Source organism: Astyanax mexicanus, chromosome 2 (assembly GCF_023375975.1).
Source record: "Astyanax mexicanus isolate ESR-SI-001 chromosome 2, AstMex3_surface, whole genome shotgun sequence".
NCBI lineage: Eukaryota > Metazoa > Chordata > Actinopteri > Characiformes > Acestrorhamphidae > Astyanax > Astyanax mexicanus.
Window position 1 is genome coordinate 71845191 of NC_064409.1, and position 17988 is coordinate 71863178.

At 39.5% G+C, this 17988-nt stretch overlaps 1 protein-coding gene across 1 annotated transcript in view; it reads right to left on the reverse strand.

Annotated features, from left to right (window-relative positions):
- The window catches only part of atp10b (ATPase phospholipid transporting 10B), a 71071-nt gene that overhangs the window by 26270 nt on the left and 26813 nt on the right, over positions 1–17988 (reverse strand). Inside the window, exons 3-9 of the mRNA XM_022671997.2 lie at positions 16383–16468; positions 13882–13985; positions 10906–11037; positions 9841–9968; positions 9258–9510; positions 7645–7850; positions 1554–1691 (exon numbers count right to left, since the gene is read on the reverse strand). Of these exons, the coding sequence (XP_022527718.2) occupies positions 1554–1691; positions 7645–7850; positions 9258–9510; positions 9841–9968; positions 10906–11037; positions 13882–13985; positions 16383–16468 (1047 nt within the window). The remainder of the gene's footprint in view (positions 1–1553; positions 1692–7644; positions 7851–9257; positions 9511–9840; positions 9969–10905; positions 11038–13881; positions 13986–16382; positions 16469–17988) is intronic.

Here is a 17988-nt window from a genome sequence, read left to right on the forward strand (position 1 = left end):
TAAGAGGAAGAGGAAAAAAATAAGAGACTTCAGTTTCTGAATTAGTTTCTTTGATTTTGCTATTTATAGGTTTATGTTTTGAGTAAAATGAACATTGTTGTTTTATTCTATAAACTACAGACAAAATTTCTCCCAAATTCCAAATACAATTACTGTCATTTAGAGCATTTATTTGCAGAAAATGAGAAATGGCTGAAATAACAAAAAAGATGCAGAGCTTTTAGACTTCAAATAATGCAAAGAAAACAAGTTTATATTCATAAAGTTTTAAGAGTTCAGAAATCAATATTCGGTGGAATAACCCTGGTTTTTAATCACAGTTTTAATGCATCTTGGAATGTTCTCCTCCACCAGTCTTACACACTGCTTTTGGATAACTTTATGCCTTTACTCCTGGTGCAAAAATTCAATTTGGTAAAATCAAAGAAACTCATTATTTTTAAATGGTCTCTTATTTTTTCCACAGCTGTACATTATGATCACATATTTAAGAATTTTAGACACTCTTATTACTTTACAACTCACCTCACAACACCTCAACTTACAATACAAATACAGGTATGGGTATTTCCAAGCTGTCTCTAGAGGTAACACTTTATGAACAGTTTACATGGTGTTATCCCATGACTTTTGCCATGCCATTATATAGTGACAGTTTATAAAACTACTGGCTTATAGTTTAGTATTAGGATCCTTTAATAACCGTTAGTTCAGTTCAGTATCAGCCGTGTGATCTTATTCGTAATACAAATAGAGATCACTGAGTTCAGATATAGAAATCGCTCTGATTTTACTTCAGGGTTGAGTTTGCAACTAATTGGCAGCCATGTTTGGAACCAATCAGCCAATAACGGGGTTATTGTTAGTGAAGTTGGGATGTCTGGCCGGTGGCTAATCTCCTGCGTCTTCCCTACAGGGTGCGACGGCCACTTTGGTTCTGATGGACCCAGGCTGATACAATCATGCACCACTGCTAATCAGATTAATTAGGGACGATGCGATTCCCTCTATGAATCTCTCAACGTTACAGTTCCGGGGCCAAAAATAATTTGTTCTCTGGACAAAGTGCTTTGGTCCGGGTCCTCAAGAGCAATTTAGGAAATTAGCCCTGACCAGCTCCGAGAGGGAAGCGGCTTCCTCCAACCTTCCTGTATTAAGTTCACGCCCATTCGAGAGGCGAGGAAAGGGGTGAAGTGGGAAGGAGCGTCGCTCTAATTGGAGAAAGTTGTAATTGCCCAGGACGAGAGATCTATGACTGCTTGTGAGCGAATTTAAATCTCCTGATTATTCACCGTGCCAGTGAGCTGTTTACCACCGGCCGAGGCAGAATTAGTCATACGAGGGGCCGTAATAACAATGTCTCGGGGCGTCGGGCTCCGAGACACATGTACTCCGTGTGCAGGAGGAGTCATTTGCATGGTGTGCCATTAGCGTTATTATTCTGACATGAGGGTCGTTTTTCTGCATCGTGACTCAGATTGTGAGAGCCGTAGCCCCGCCCCCCGCCTGGTAAAAGCGGTAAAAGCAAGGTCATTGCGTCTGCACACTCTCACCCCTTGTCTCCGGGCCGTGTCGGTGGAAACCACCACGGTGTTGCAGATGGCCATGGCCAGGAAGAAGTCCAGGTAGGACTTGTCCTCTTCGTTCTCCATCAGGTGGAGCAGAGTCTCGTCTGGAACCACCTCCGTTTCCTGTACAAGCGGACGAAAAACAAACAAAAACAAACAGAATAAGAATAAAAACACATTAAAGATGATTAAAATCTGAAACAAATACATTGCACAAGCACAATCTGACTATATAATGTTTTCGATGTGATGTAAGCTCCTTAATCAATATGATTAGAAAGTAGTAAATAAAATAATAATAATACATATTGTATTTTTCTCACTATAAAGTGCACTGAATTATAATGCCCACAATGCAACACTAGTAAGGAACTGGGTGTCGCCATGTTTTCCTTCAGCAGGTCCTGCTGCTGGGTGGTGATACCTGTAACGCTAAGCTAAGCTAAGCTAAGCTAAATAAACAAAACTGTAATTCTTAATTACATAAATAAATACATCTTTTAAATTGAAATGAGTGCTGGATGTAGATCTACACAGATTTCTCTCCTGAAAAGAGAGAGTAAAACCCTTCCATTTACTTCCACTAAGGATCGGTGTAGCCTCATTAGCATTAGCAGCTAACCACTAGCGCTAGCCACGGTTAGCGGCTAATGCCTCCCAACAGTGCTACACTGAGGAACCCTGAGTCTTCCAGTAAACCAGGGTGATATTAGCTAGCAGTTCTTACTATAATGTTAATGCTTTGAACACTGACAACCCTACTTTTTATAATATGGGATTAAACCTAGTCCTGTGCAGTTTTTTTTTCTTTCGTTCTTTCGTTCAGAAAACCCATTGCAGAATGATGGCCACTTTTCTTAAATTCAGGATTTAAAGTTATTTTTAAAGTGATTTCTGACATAATTAGAGACTGACAGTTGTTTTGTACAATTATTTTATAATGTAATTATGAATAAACATTTAGAAATTATACAAAATGACTGGGAATGGAATGACTTTCACTGAACGTTAAGACGTTCCTTTTATGGACATACATGAGTTTTGTGTGACAGCAACAGTATAATCAGTAACGGAATACTTTACTGACCAATTAAACACACTTACATTATACTAACCCACGCTTCTACAGTGAAGAGATGTGAAGTGTTAAATATATAACATTGTTAAAATTTTACAACAATGTATAATTTGGATATGAATTATTAATTAGTAAACTTGGCTCGAGTGGATTTTTCCTCTAGGCACTAAATGGGAAAATAAATTTTTAATGAGTTTTTCTGGTCTACCCTTGCATGTCAGGCAGAGTATACACACACACACATATATATATATATATATATATATATATATATAATTATTATTATTTTTTTAAATAACCAAAAATCAAACTAACTTTGTTTTTCTATTGTACATACATGCTCACTTATACACATACAGCCAATGCTTGTAAAACCTTCCCTTTCCAACAATGCTTCAATCAAATCTGTTGGCCAATGAGGTGCCAAGTTAGGCAGATGCACATCAGGGGAGGCGGGGTGCAAGCAAGAAGACTACTTCAGGATAGCACTCATTTAGGCATACATATAATCATTTTGAACAATTCAAGTTGTCTGCAACTCTAGGTCTTTCACGTTTTTTTTTTTTTTTATAAAATGGCAATTTTCACTAAAATTGTTCACCCTTTACTTTTAATTGCTCTAATTACAGATTGAAAGCATGCATGACGGGAAATAAAATGTGATTAAGGTGTGAAAAGTCTTAATAATATTATAAATACCACATCAAATTAATAAAGAATCTAACATATTTGTTTGGAAAGTTTTCAGAACCAAAGGTCCAAGTCGGTTCTTCATGCAAAAGGAGGCTGAATCCAGTACAGTAACAGCACTCCCAATAAAGCGCTGGGTGAGTATAAATAAAGCATAATAAATAAGCGTAGCTTCCATCAGCTGGAGCAGTCTGGTCTGGAAAGACGTTTCGCTTCCTGTCCAAGACGACGATGGCCAACAGCCTCAGCGGTCAGCTATGGCAAAAACACACACTCGCTGACATCACCGCATCTCAACATTGTGTCATACGGCTCCCCGCGGCGGAAATATCGTACGACGGAGTGGCAGGAAGGTGCTGTGGGACGGAGGAGGCTGTGGGGTAGCAGTAGGCCATGTTTAATGCACCGCAGCAGGCCCATATGTCGGCACACAGACACCGAGGGCCTCGGAGCCAGCATCCCCGCGCTCCCCACTCACACCAAGCTGCCCAACCATCTGCAGCACAGACTGGGAGAAAGAGCGCTAATGCTGGATCCGTCCGCTTACAGAGACCGGCCCGCTCCACGCCAGCCCCTCGCACCTGCCAGTACCTCTCGTAAACATCACAGCTCACCACAGCTCCACTCTGCTGGGTGCCCTCAGTAAATCTGGGGGCGATGATTACTTTATCGATTCGGGACACAAACACGAGTCGCCGGGGAAAGATTCAGGCGCTATGAAATATTTATATTTGTACTGCTTGTTCAGAAATGATTTAGTGCAGCAGGAATTGATTGTAATTTTCTGACTGTCTGAAATTATGACTCAAATATATTGCAATGGTGTTTCTTCAGTTACTACTACATTCCTATGGGTCGTTATAAACGGGATGATCTATGACTTACCATGAGAATCTAAATATTTTATTGACCATAAAATAGAATTCAAAGCACCATATATTTCTGTAATTAAAATTAAATAACTTTTCGGGCTCCGTGTGGTCCAGCGGACTAAGGTGCTGCCAATATGATCGGGAGATCGCTGGTTCAAGGCCTGTGCATGCAGTTTGCTCTCTCTAGGTGATTAGATGGCGCTCTCTCCCCCCACCTCACTCCAAAGGGTGATGTGGATCAGCACGAGGTGTCTGTGAGCTGATGTATCAGAACCGAGTCGCTGCGCCTTCCTCCGAGCACGCTGTGATGCTACTCAGCAATGCTGCATCAGCAGCGGTTAAAAAAGAGGCGAAGTCTGATTTTACATCTATCGGAGGAGGCATGTGTTAGTCTTCACCCTCCTGGTGTTGGAGCATCACTGGTGATAGGGGGAGTCTCAATGAGTGAGTTGGGTAATTTGCCTTGTAAAATGGGTAGAAAATGGAACAAAAAATTTAAAATATAAAAAAAAAATAATAGGAATATTTGTCTTAGTTGTTTTACATTTTGCCAGTCAGTCTTCTAACAGATAATTCCATGACAGGTTTCTACACTTTCTACACAGTGATGCCATATATTTTTTGATTCTACAAGCAATCTTCACTTGATGTAAAAGTCTTTACCAATGTAAAGGATCATTACACTCTACACAGCTCTATAACAAACATTTTTTGGGACAGTGGTGGCTCAGCGCTCACTGTGTACTATGTTACTGATGACAAGGTTATGAGTTCGATACCCAGATTTGGCAAGCTGCCTCTGTCTCTGTTGGGCCCATTATTAAGGCTCCTAACCCTAACAGTGATGACTGCCCACCACTCTGGGCACATGTGCTCACTGTGTCGTTGTGTGTGCTAGGTCTAGATTTGTAAACAGCAGCAGTTTCCCCTATCACTACATCCTGAAAATAGCTTAACAGGTAAGCATGCTCAACTGAAAGACCAACTTCTCTGGTGACGGCCTTGTCCTCTAGATTTTTATATTTGGTAAAACAATATTTGTAAGTGTCTGATTGTCCATGCTTTTTATTCTTTACACAATTTTCTACCACACACTACCTCATTCTCTTTACTCTACCTCACTCTGACTCTCTCTACTTCACTCTACCTCATTCTGCCTCACTTTACCTCGCTCTACCTCACTTTACATTACTTTACCTTCCTCTATCTCACTCTAATTTGTTGTGACTCAACCACCTCCTTCTACCACACCCTACATCACTCTACATAGCTTTGCCTCACTCTACCTCGCCCTGACTCTCTCTACCTCACTGGGCCTCAAGCTGCCTTACTTTACCTCGCTCTACCTCACTCTGCATCACACTACCTTACTCTATTTCACTCTAATAAATTTTTACCTTACTCTTCCTCACTCTACCTTGCTCTGCCTCTCTCTACCCCGCTCTCACTCACTCTGCCTCCTTCTACCTCACTCTATTTTACTCTACTGTGCTCTACCTAGCTTTGCTTCACTCTACCTCGCTCTGACTCTCTCTAACTCACTTTACCTCATTCTGCCTCACTTTCCCTCGCTCTACCTTATTTTACATCAATCTACCTCACTCTACCTTTCTCTATATCACTCTATATCACTCTACCTTACTCGTCCTCTAATTCAACCCATTCAACTCCAGCCCATCATTGCTCCTCCATCAGTCTGGTAGGTAGAGTTCTCCTAGCAACCACAAGATGTCTGTCCATCAGACTGCCAGATAGTGGCGCGTGATTCATCGCTCCAGAGAACACTTTTCACTGCTCGAGAGTCCAGTGGCTGCGTGCTTAACACCACTCCAAATGACACTTGACATTGCACACAGTGATCTTCGGCTTGTGTGCAGCTGCTCGGCCATGAAAACTCATTTCTTGAAGAAATTTCACTAAACTGACTTATGGCAAAGGTGTCGACCTGACAGAACCACACGTGGAAGTCAATGAGTTTTTTTATGGTGAGCCATAAAAATCTGTGGAGATTTATTGGTTATGTGCTTGATTTTTACACCTGATAATAATACGATAAGCAAATCAAAATAATTGTGATAACAGCATATACAGTCATATGAAAAAGTTTGGGCACCCCTTTTAATCTTAATCATTTTTAGTTGTAAATATTTGGGTGTTTGCGACAGCCATTTCAGTTTGATATATCTAATAACTGATGGGCACAGTAATATTTCAGGATTGAAATGAGGTTTATTGTACTAACAGAAAATGTGCAATATGCATTAAACCAAAATTTGACCGGTGCAAAAGTATGGGCACCCTTATCATTTTATTGATTTGAATACTCCTAACTACTTTTTACTGACACAAAATTGGTTTGGTAACCTCATTGAGCTTTGAACTTCATAGCCAGGTGTATCCAATCATGAGAAAAGGTATTTAAGGTGGCCAATTGCAAGTTGTTCTCCTATTTGAATCTCCTCTGAAGAGTGGCATCATGGGCTCATCAAAACAACTCTCAAATGATCTATAAACAAACAATGATTGTTCAACATTGTTGTTCAGGGGAAGGATACAAAAAGTTGTCTCAGAGATTTAACCTGTCAGTTTCCACTGTGAGGAACATAGTAAGGAAATGGAAGACCACAGGGACAGTTCTTGTTAAGCCCAGAAGTGGCAGGCCAAGAAAAATATCAGAAAGGCAGAGAAGAAGAATGGTGAGAACAGTCAAGGACAATCCACAGACCACCTCCAAAGAGCTGCAGCATCATCTTGCTGCAGATGGTGTCACTGTGCATCACTCAACAATACAGCGCACTTTGCACAAGGAGAAGCTGTATGGGAGAGTGATGCGAAAGAAGCCATTTCTGCAAGCACGCCACAAACAGAGTCGCCTGAGGTATGCTTTTTTTCATATGACTGTATGTAATTTAACATCTAAAATTGCATTACCTGCATATTAAAAAAGAGTCACACTGTAGACTGTGCTTACAGAACATAACTAAGCTGGAGGTAGAGTGAGGTAGAGGTACACAGTGAGCACACACACCAACCCCATTCCCCCATCCCCCGTCTCCACCATGTATTGAGAGGACTAGTGCCTAGCTTTATCCAAAACATGTGAAGTCAGCCAGTACCTTTTTTTTTTTTTTTTTTTACAAATAACACTAATACAGCATCACCAGGCAGCAATTGCACTCAGAGGAAAGTGCCGGATACCCAGCTTCAATACGTCATCCAACAGACACCTGTGCCATCCACCCACCCAGAGAGAACGTGGCCAATTGTGTTTTCTCAGACTCTGGCTTCTGATGTATTTTTTTTACACAGATTTTAGACACTGGACTGTGAGCAACTTGAATGTGAAGCTTCAGCTCTACAAACGTACTGTATCTGAGAATCGTCTAAAACCCAGTCTGAATATCTGGGTTCCACTGAACTCTATAGTATATCTCACCATTGGGCTGCTGAAGGCCATGCAGCTGGAGGCTCCTGCTGTGACCCTTGACCTGTGAAGGCTGCTGTTGCCGGGCAGGCGCGCGCTGGCTCGTGCCGGGCCGTCCTGGGCCTCCTCCAAAGAGAAAAGAGGCGGCCGTCTGTTCTGCTGGTAAATAACCTCTTCATCCGCGTCTGTCTCCCCTGCCAGGAGGGCCAGGCGTGTGGCTGCAGAGCATGAGGAGAAGGTGTTATCAGCCAGAGCAGGCGATTAGGCTGCAGAGCCGCGGTGCTTCTCAAAGTGAAAGGTAGGTGAGAACATTTGGGGAAAGGCTATAAACAGAAGTTGGGCAGATCCATCTGTGCACTGCTGTAGAGCTCTATAGCACGGCACAGTGTGCCTCTTTCTACTCCAGCATGGGACTCCTCACACAAAAGACCTGATAATTAGCTGACGAGCTGAATCAGGTGTGTTGGAGCAGTGGCAGACCTGTGTAGGACTGGGCTAGTTTGCTGTTTGCCTTGCTTTAACACACTGATCATACTAATCGGCTCACTAATAAATCATTAGGAAAACATTTGAGTTCCTAAAAAAACTGTTATAAGAACTGATAAAATAAACGGTTATAAGATATATATATATATATATATATATATATATATATATATATATACAGCTCTGGAACTAATGAAGAGAACACTTCAGTTTCTGAATCAGTTTCTCTGATTTTGCTATTTATAGGTATATGTTTGAGTAAAATGAACAATGTTCTTATAATCTATAAACCGCTGACAACAAATGACAATATTGTCATTTAGAGCATTTATTTGCAGAAAATAAGAAAAGGCTGAAATAACAAAAAAGATGCAGAACTTTCAGACCTTAAATAATGCAAAGAAAACAAGTTCATACTCATAACGTTTTATGTGTTCGGAAATCAATATTTAGTGCAATAATCCTGTTTTTTAATCACAGTTTTCATGCATCTTGGCATGTTGTCCTCCACCAGTCTTGAACACTGCTTTTGGATAACTTTATGCCACTCCTGGTACAGAAATTCAAGCAGTTCAGTTTGGTTTGATGGCTTGTGCTCGTCCATCTTCCTCTTGATCATATTCCAGAGGTTTTCAATTTGGTAAAATGGTCTCCTAAGTGGTCTTTTTTCCAGAGCTGTATATATATATATATATATATATATATATATATATATATATATATATATATATATATATATATATATATTGGCTATGTGCTTAATTTTTATATGTATATAGGCTGCTAAACATGTGTGAGTGAGTATAACCTTGAGTTCAAAGGCAAAAGAAAGCATATAAAGTGTTATCAGATGAGCCAGCTTACACGTCTGTGGAGAAAATAAAAACTATTATTAATTTATACTTTTACATTTAGTAACTATAAAGGTATACCTCTAATACAATGTTTGATAATTCTGACAATGGAAGGAAGAATAAATCAAAGAGATTAACTTATCAATTCAGCTAGCTTTGTATTTAAACCTTTCTCAGCTGTTTAAAGGAAACACTTCCATGTTTTACACCCATAGATTGTGCAGACTGTCCCATAAAACAAAGAGAGAGAGTCTAGAACTGCTCACTGGACTATGCTAAACTCACCGTTCTCACTGTGGGGGTATTCAGTGCCCATTATGGTGCAGCGGCGGAACACCATTTTGTTCTCAGTCAGGGTCCCGGTCTTGTCTGAGAAGATGTACTGGATCTGGCCCAGATCCTCTGTGATGTTGAGAGCACGACACTGCATCCGAATGTCCCTCTCCTCATCATACAGATCCACATCCTGAGTGATGAAGTACACCTGACCCATCTTCACCAGCTCGATCGACAGGTAGAGGGAAATGGGGATGATCACCTGCGTGGGGAGGCAGTGTGAGAATACTTTAAATGAAGATTATTATGAAGGTCATTACAGCAGCATTGCAGGGTTACTTGTGTATGTGGTGGAAGAACACTTTATGCAATATTGGGACGTCTTAGCCAATCACAATGCTGAGTGAAAATGAGCTGTGGGATAATTGTTTAGAATTTGATTGTGATTGTATTATTATTAGTAATTGTATTATAAAGTCTAGTTTTGAGGATAAAAAAATTATATATTATATTTTTTTAGGTAAAAGATCATTTTTTTTACATCAAAAATTGAACCTAAAGAGATTATTACAGATACAGGCAGAGTGAGTACCTGCAGGAGGATGATCATGGTGAAGAACATGTTAACACCTGACAGAGCTGAGGAGGTATACGTCCCGTCACTGTTTGGGATGAAGTACATTGGGATAGTTGAAAAAGACTCCAACCAGATCACATGACCTAAAAGAGAGAGAGAGAGAGAGGGAGAGGGAGGGGTATTGTTTTACAAAGAGACATAGAGAGAGGGAGAGAGATAGGTATTGATATATAGAGAGCAAGAGAGGACAAGACAGAGAGAGTGAGAGTGCGAGAGAGAAAGAGAGAGAGAGAGAAAGAGTGTGTGTGTGTGAGAGAGAGAGAGAGAGACAAAGAGAGAGGGAGAGAGAGACAAAGAGAAAGAAAAAGAGAGAAGGAGGGATAGATATGTATTTATATACAGAGAGAGAGACAGGGAGGGAGAGACAAAGACAGAGATAGATATTGTTTTGCACAGAGACAGAAAGAAGGAGAGAGATAGTTATTGATATATAGAGAGTGAGATAGATAAGAAGAGACAGAGAGAGGGGTATTGATACAGAGAGGGACAGAGAGACAGTTAAAGAGAAGGAGACAAAGAGAGAGGTATTGATACACAGAGCAAGAAAGAGAGAGAGAGGGAGAGAGAGGGAGAGAAAGAGAGAGATTAATCTTTTGCCATTTCTTTAGAGACTTGTGTGTCCATGTGTGTTTTTAAGTGTTTATGTGTGTGTGTGTGTGTGTGTGTGTGTGTTATTCTGGGTATCTTGTCCTGTCCTTCCCAGCTCTGGCTCTTGTAGAATGAGTTTTCTACACAAGGTCATAAAAGCACTTTGTATCTTTATCTGCGGCGGGATCATCCTTCACGCTGTGAGGCTCAGGCTGAATAAAACGCACAGCTTTTAGCTTCTCCTGCTCACACGGACCCCCACTTTGTGACCGGGGGTCCGATCGTGATGCGTTTCTTTACATTTTCATTCCCTCTGCTGCAGTGTGTGTGTGTGTGTGTGTGTGTGTGTGTTAGTGATCTGCAGCGTAAAGTGTCTGCAGAGAGAACTTCCTCCTCCTCCTCCTCCTCCTCTTGCTCTTCCTCTGCACTTACACACAGCTCCGATGAGACACATGAAGATGAGCAGCAGAACACAGAAGAAGACCTCTATATTCATCTTCCTCTCCAGTTTACTGCGCTTGTTCCGCGGCCTGTTGTTGTTCAGCATGGATTTGGTCTCGTGGCCTGTAATGAATGAACACTGTCTGTTAGGCAGAGCTAATAATGGATCTAAACATGGAACCAAATCAACTAATCAATCCTTTCAGATTAGGGCTGATTATACACTGGCATGCCAAATCTCATGGGATAGCAGTGTGTGAATTGATCCAATTCGTTACCTCAGGGCACTGTTCAGGAACGACCACCCCTGAATAAGTTGCTTAAGTTTAGGTGAGGTGATAAGATGAGACTTTCCATTTCTCAATCCACATTTAACATTCCTCAATCTACACACAGTGGACAGTAGTGCAGTGGGTGGTAATTATTGTGACCGGCATCATCTGGCTAGAATTGTCCATGGAAACCACTCTGGCAGAAATCCAAACATTCGCAATTAATGCAGGAGATCTCACACCCACACACATATCTTAAAGGTTAGTTCAGCATTATTTGGCTTCCACGAGACACAGTTAAAGTCAGTGGACACAACATTAGTTTCTGTCCCATGACATTTGGCATGTGAGTGTAATTTTTAGCAGAATAGGGAAATTACTAAAATCAAGAAATACTGTATCATCAATATCAGAACAAACCTTTTCAAATCTTCAGAAAGGAGGAGAGAAACATTGCATACTTTAATGTAAATTAGTACGGTGTTTTTCGCACAATAAAGCACTTAAAAATTTTTAATTTTCCCACAAATTGTCTTTTAATCGCCTTTTAATCCAGTGCGTCTTATGTATGAATTTTACCAGTCAGGTTGCAAGGAGCAGTAAAGCCACTCCGCTAAAGTACAGAGTTATACAGGAGTTTCAGTTTAGTTCTCCAGCACCGAGACTGGAGCAGATTTAGCATTAGCTGCTAACCGCTATTTCCACATTCAGAGGGGAGTATTATCTGCATGTAGCCTGCTCCTAACCCCGGCTAGCACTGCTGGAGCAGCATTAGCATTACCCACTAACCGCACTCACTTGACTTGACTAAACTTGTTTGTTTATTAGCTTAGCTTTACTTTATTTAATTAGTAACCCCCTGTAACCTGCTGAATTACAAGTTCCTTATAGTATCTCTTAAAATGTGCCTTATAATCCAGTGCGCCTTATGAATAAAAAAAAAATAGACGAGAAAATAGAGGGTTATTGATACAGTGTGCCTTATAATCCGGAGCGCCTTATAGTGCGAAAAATACAGTATACGTATCAGAGTCATGTTGGACCATCCAGTTTATCATAGATTAAACAGAAATAGGTTTAAAACTTTAGTTGAAAGCGTCCTACCTACAGACTTAATAACATATACTTCATTATAAGAACTACATGATGTATTTATAAATCAATAATTTATTATGTATTATTTACAGATTACACCAGCAAGCACAATAAGCCAAGTATGTTTTATGAAATAAATCATATTTTTAAATAAGAGGCGTTAAACAAATGTAACAACAAGAAATTGTACAGTTTACAGTTGCATGCAAAAGTATTATGCAACACTTTGCCAAATTTGTATTTATTTATTTATTTATGAATTATTTATTTATTGAGTAGCAGTAAACAGCCTCATATTTTCTGTCAGTAACACCCCCTTTGGCATAAATCACAGCTAAGGCTTTTTTGTAGCAGCTAAAAAGCTCAGTTTCAGTTCTTGTAGTTGAATTTTATCCACACTTTTTAGACCTCTAATTTTAAGATATTCTCATGCTGTCTCTCTGCACAGCTTGCCTAAGGTTTATTCATGATTAATATATGAATTCTATATTTAGGTCAGGAGATTGCATTCTATAAGCTGAATTTTGCATTTCTCCAGGTTGTCTGTGGTAGATTTTGAGGTCTGTTTTGAATCGTCATCCTTTTAGCTTCAGCCAGTTAATAAATGTTTAACAGTTGCATTGAGGACTTGATGTTTTTTGTGTGAAATCCATTAGTTCCTACACTAGTGCAATAATGCCAATATTCCTGGCAGGTGTTGATTTGCCTTTCATTCCAGCATATGAGCAGTTTTCTACATGAGTAAAATACAAAATTCTGTTGTTTAAAAGAATCACCAATTGAACCTAAGCCAGGTTTGAGCCTGATTTGGTTTGAAGAATTGTTTTAAAACTGTCCCAAAACTTGACATTTTATTAGACGGCAGAACAGTCAGCGGCTTATGCTAATGCTGCTCCAGCAGTGCTAGCCAGGGTTAGCAGCAGACTACAGGCTGATATACTCACCTCTGATGCTAATGCTGCTCCAGCAGTGCTAGCTAGGATTAGCAGCAGACTACAGGCCAATAATACTCACCTCTGAACATCAAAAGGGCTAGGGCTTAGCACAGTTGGTAGCTAATGTTAATGCTGCTCCAGCAGTGCTAGCCGGGGTTAGCAGCAGGCTACAGGATGATAATACTCACCTCTAAATGGCGAAAGAGCTAGCGGTAATTGGCAGCTAATGTTAATACTGCTAGAGAACTAAACTAAAACTCCTGTATAAAGCTGTACTTTAGCAGAGTTGCTTTACTGCTCCTTAATACCTGACTGGTAAGATTTATACGTAAGACCAACTGACAATTTAAGGAATTTAAGTGTGCCTTATAGTGCGAAAATACGATAGCTAATAAGAAATGCAAATATATGTGCAATTATTTGGATTAGCATTAATATAAGCACTCTTGTGCGTTTTTACAGATAACATTGTATCATATTATGTCAGTCCTTTAAAATTATCCAACATCTCAACATGGTCTGAGGCAAGACTGTGATGGTTTGGGTAACCTGTGCAGCCAGTCGTCAAACATGGCTTGGCAGATTGACTACAGTTGGGCTGAGGAAAAAAACTTTTTTTCTGTGTCTTTAAAAAGAATGGAGAATGCGTGGAAACGGCGCTGTACCTGCGTACACCACTATTCCTGAGGCATCAGCTGTATTTCTGACAGTGCATCCACGCAGCAGGAGGCTCTCAATGCCAAAACCTGTCTTCTTATTGCCTTTTTCCCTGCAACAGCATAGATACACACACACACACACACACATTTCAGTACCAGAATACATCCAATTCTGATGCGACATGTCCGTGTTAGTTTGGGCCTCTTCTGGTTTATCTGGCTTTTTTTTTTGAGAGGTTTCCTTCTCTCAAACATTTATTCTCAGACATCAAGTGAAATGGAAATTCCTCCTGCTGCTGTGTGTAGGATCCAGAGGACAGGGAAGGCCTTAGCTAATACTTATTTCCCTGGACATTGTTTTTTATTCTCCTTTTTGTATTTTATTCTAACTTTACAGCTCTGGAAAAAATCAGAAACTACATCAGTTTCTGAATCAGTTTCTCTGATTTTGCTATTTATAGGTTTATGTTTAAGTAAAATGAACATTGTTGTTTTATTCTATAAACTACAAACAACATTTCTCCTAAATTCCAAATAAAAATATTGTCATTTAGAGCATTTATTTACAGAAAATGAGAATTAGCTGAAATAACAAAGAAGATGCAGAGCTTTCAGACCTCAAATAATGAAAAGAAAAAAAGTTCATATTCATAAAGTTTTAAGAGTTCAGAAATCAATATTTGGTGGAATAACCCTGATTTTTAATCACAGTTTTCATTCATCTTGGCACGTTCTCCTCCACCAGTCTTACACACTGCTTTTGGATAACTTTATGTCTTTACTCCTGGTGCAAAAACTCAAGAAGTTCAGCTTGGTTTGATGGCTTGTGATCATCCATCTTACTCTTGATTATATTCCAGAGGTTTTTAATTTAGTAAAATCAAAGAAACCCATCATTTTTAAGTGCTACATAGGGAATTTAAAACACATACTAAGCACTGAATAATGCATTTATAAAGCAATATTTATACATTCACGAACAGCTTATGCTATTACTCTCAACATGACATTAACATATAGATAGATAGATAGATAGATAGATAGATAGATAGATAGATAGATAGATAGATAGATGGATAGATAGATAGATAGATAGATAGATAGATAGATAGATAGATAGATAGATAGATAGATAGATAGATAGATAGATAGATACTTTATTTATCCCTAAGGAAATTTAGGCATCCAGCAGCAACAACACAATACAATAAGAAACATACTCAGACAAATCAAAACACAGAAGAATAGAAAATATATAAGGCTATAAAAAAAACCTAACTATATAATATATATATATATTGCATGTAATTAATTACAATTGATTGTTAAATATTACATATTACAATATTTCATAGACATGGTTTATGAGAGGCAGGAAAAAGCAGTTATATGAGGCATGAAAGACAATTTCTGCTACATAATATGTCTACATGTCTACTAAATTCTGCTGAATGAAGGTGTTTTGAAAAAAACTGACTTTCACCTCTTTTGAGTTTGAGGGCCATATAATCATTTTTAAAACTTATATTACGATATTGTCATGTCATTTTGCGAGTATTAGCATAAGCTTGTCAAGAACATCCAAATACTGCTTTACAAAAAAAATATATATATCAAGCCTAAAATGTAGGTGGCCTTCAAATAAGGTTCATTAAATTCAATAAGCTTTATTAAGTCAGGTATGTTTAACTACAAGCACTTTCTTTTTTTCTTTTATAGCCCTCCCATCTTGTTGCTATGCACCATTACCTCAGTCTGAGGTTATCTTTTTCTACTCCTTTGCCTTACAGGTTTAGAAACCCCACATTTTACTGCCCGTTCATTCAATGTACACTGTCCACCTGTCCTGATGAATCTGATTGCTCTATATTTCATTTGTTGGAAAAGACTGAGGTAAAATTGACATCACGTCATCTCCACTTCTAATTCCCCAGTTGTTGTAAATGATTTCACAGCTGCAGTGAGCACAGTGTGTAAGTGATGTGGGTAATGACAGTAAGGACTGGAAAGGTGGGTCCATATGGGCTGTTAGAGGTGAAGGGGTTAATTACTGTTCATGTCTCGTACCACCCCATAACGCAGACAAATGCACTTCTCAGGGCCGTAACGAGCAGGCTAATTAAGTTACTGCGGCCTTACTGTCTTCCAGTCTGAGGAGAGGGGAAAAGGCCCACATTAAACAAAGCCCAGCGTCACGCTGTCTCTCCGCTACGCCATAACCCAGTTACTCCAGCTGCTCCAGCGCGCACAATGCAGCTAAATCTGCTTTCCTGGCCTAGTTCACGGCCTGCACGTCCCCGGACGTTCTCCTCTGGATGGCGTGACGGTAATTTGACCGCTGGTACCACTTTCCCCTTGTTAGGGAACGGCCCGCCAAAAAACACACACAGCTCGGACACTGCGCCCGGCGTTCATTGGTATGGATCAGGCAAATAGAGAGAGGCAGCGGAGGCTGGACGTGGTTGATCGTGCATGAAATTGACTGTTGAGGACGCTCTGATACTCACAAAAAGCCGCTGAAATGGTTGAGGTTGTCGTTAGGCTTCTCGCAAACAACGATGCTGTTGAAGTTCAGGGGTTCAAATGTGGAGTTCTGAAACACACAACAGTACCACAGCAGTTAACAACAGCTACAGTGTTATACAGATGGATTTCATCATTACAGTATGCTGATAAACTGAACCATATGTACAGTGACCCCTTGATTTCATTGAGATTTTAGTCAAATTTTAAGTGATAGACCAGAACAAAGTAGCACATCATTGTGAAGTGAAGCAAAAATGGGAAGGTGGGAAGATGGATGGGGCTAAATACAGCTAAATACAGTTTGCCATTTATAGGTATATTAACATTATTGTTTTATTCTATTCTGTTTCTTCCAAATAAAAATGTTGCCATTTAGAGCATTTGTTTACCGAAAATGAGAAATTGCTGAGCTTTCAGACCTCAAATAATGCAAAAAAAAAAGTTCATATTCATAAAGTTTTAAGAGTTCATAAATCAATATTTGGTGGAAAACCCTGGTTTTAATCACTGTTTTCATGCATTTTGGCATCTTCTCCTCCACCAGTCTTCACACACTTTTTGGGACTCCTGGTGCAAAAATTCAAGCAGTTCAGCTTGGTTTGTTCCATTGTCCTCTTTATTTAAATATTCTAGAGGTTTTCAATTTGGTAAAATCAATAAACTCATCATTTTAAATGGTCTCTTATTTTTTCCAGAACTGTACAAGGCAAGCTTGAGCTTTTTTGCAAAGAAAAATAGAAAAAAATGTTTAGAAAAGGTCTCTAGACGCACAAAGCTGGTAGAGACCTACCCCAAAAGATTGCAACTGTTCCACTCTACAAAGCCACTTTATGTTGGTCTATCCTTTAAAATCTCAATAAAATACAATAAACTAAATTTTGTGGTTGTAAAGGGACAAAATTGTGGAAAAGTTCAAGGGAGATGAAGTCACTGTGGTAGGTGCAATCACTGAACTAAAGCTGGGCATCATAAAATACAAGATGTATCCTGATACCTTGACTTTAGTTAAGATTTATGTTTAAAAACTGTGACTCACTATGAGGTTAAGAAATCCAACTGAAAATAGAAGGCCAGTTAAGACTGCTCAATCTGATTAATCTGGTTCATCTGGTTAATCTGGTTGACCTGCATAGGGTATGATGTTGCTGTTTGAGTTTGATGGATGCTGTTTTATACAACTGCAGTATACAGTGTAATTAACCTGACCAAACTAGACCATTAATCATCATCTCACTGGGACTGATGAGGGGACAGAGATGAGGGGAGCCATCTACCAGCCCAGAGAGAGCATAGTCAATTGTGCTTACTCTGACTCTGGCTGCTGAGGGAATACAGCCCACCTTCATATTTCTACCTCTGCCGCCCTAATACTGTATTGGTGATGCAATTGCAAAGTGATGCAGACACACCAACACAAAAGTATAATCGCTCACAATGGCGTTGACTTGACCCAAATGTATAAAGCAATAAATCTAAATTATATGATAAAAACTCCTGTAAGGTGAACACTAATCCAGAATCTGAATTTAAATTTCACCATTTGACCAATTCATCTGTTACTCTCTCTTTCTCTCTCTCTCTGTTTCT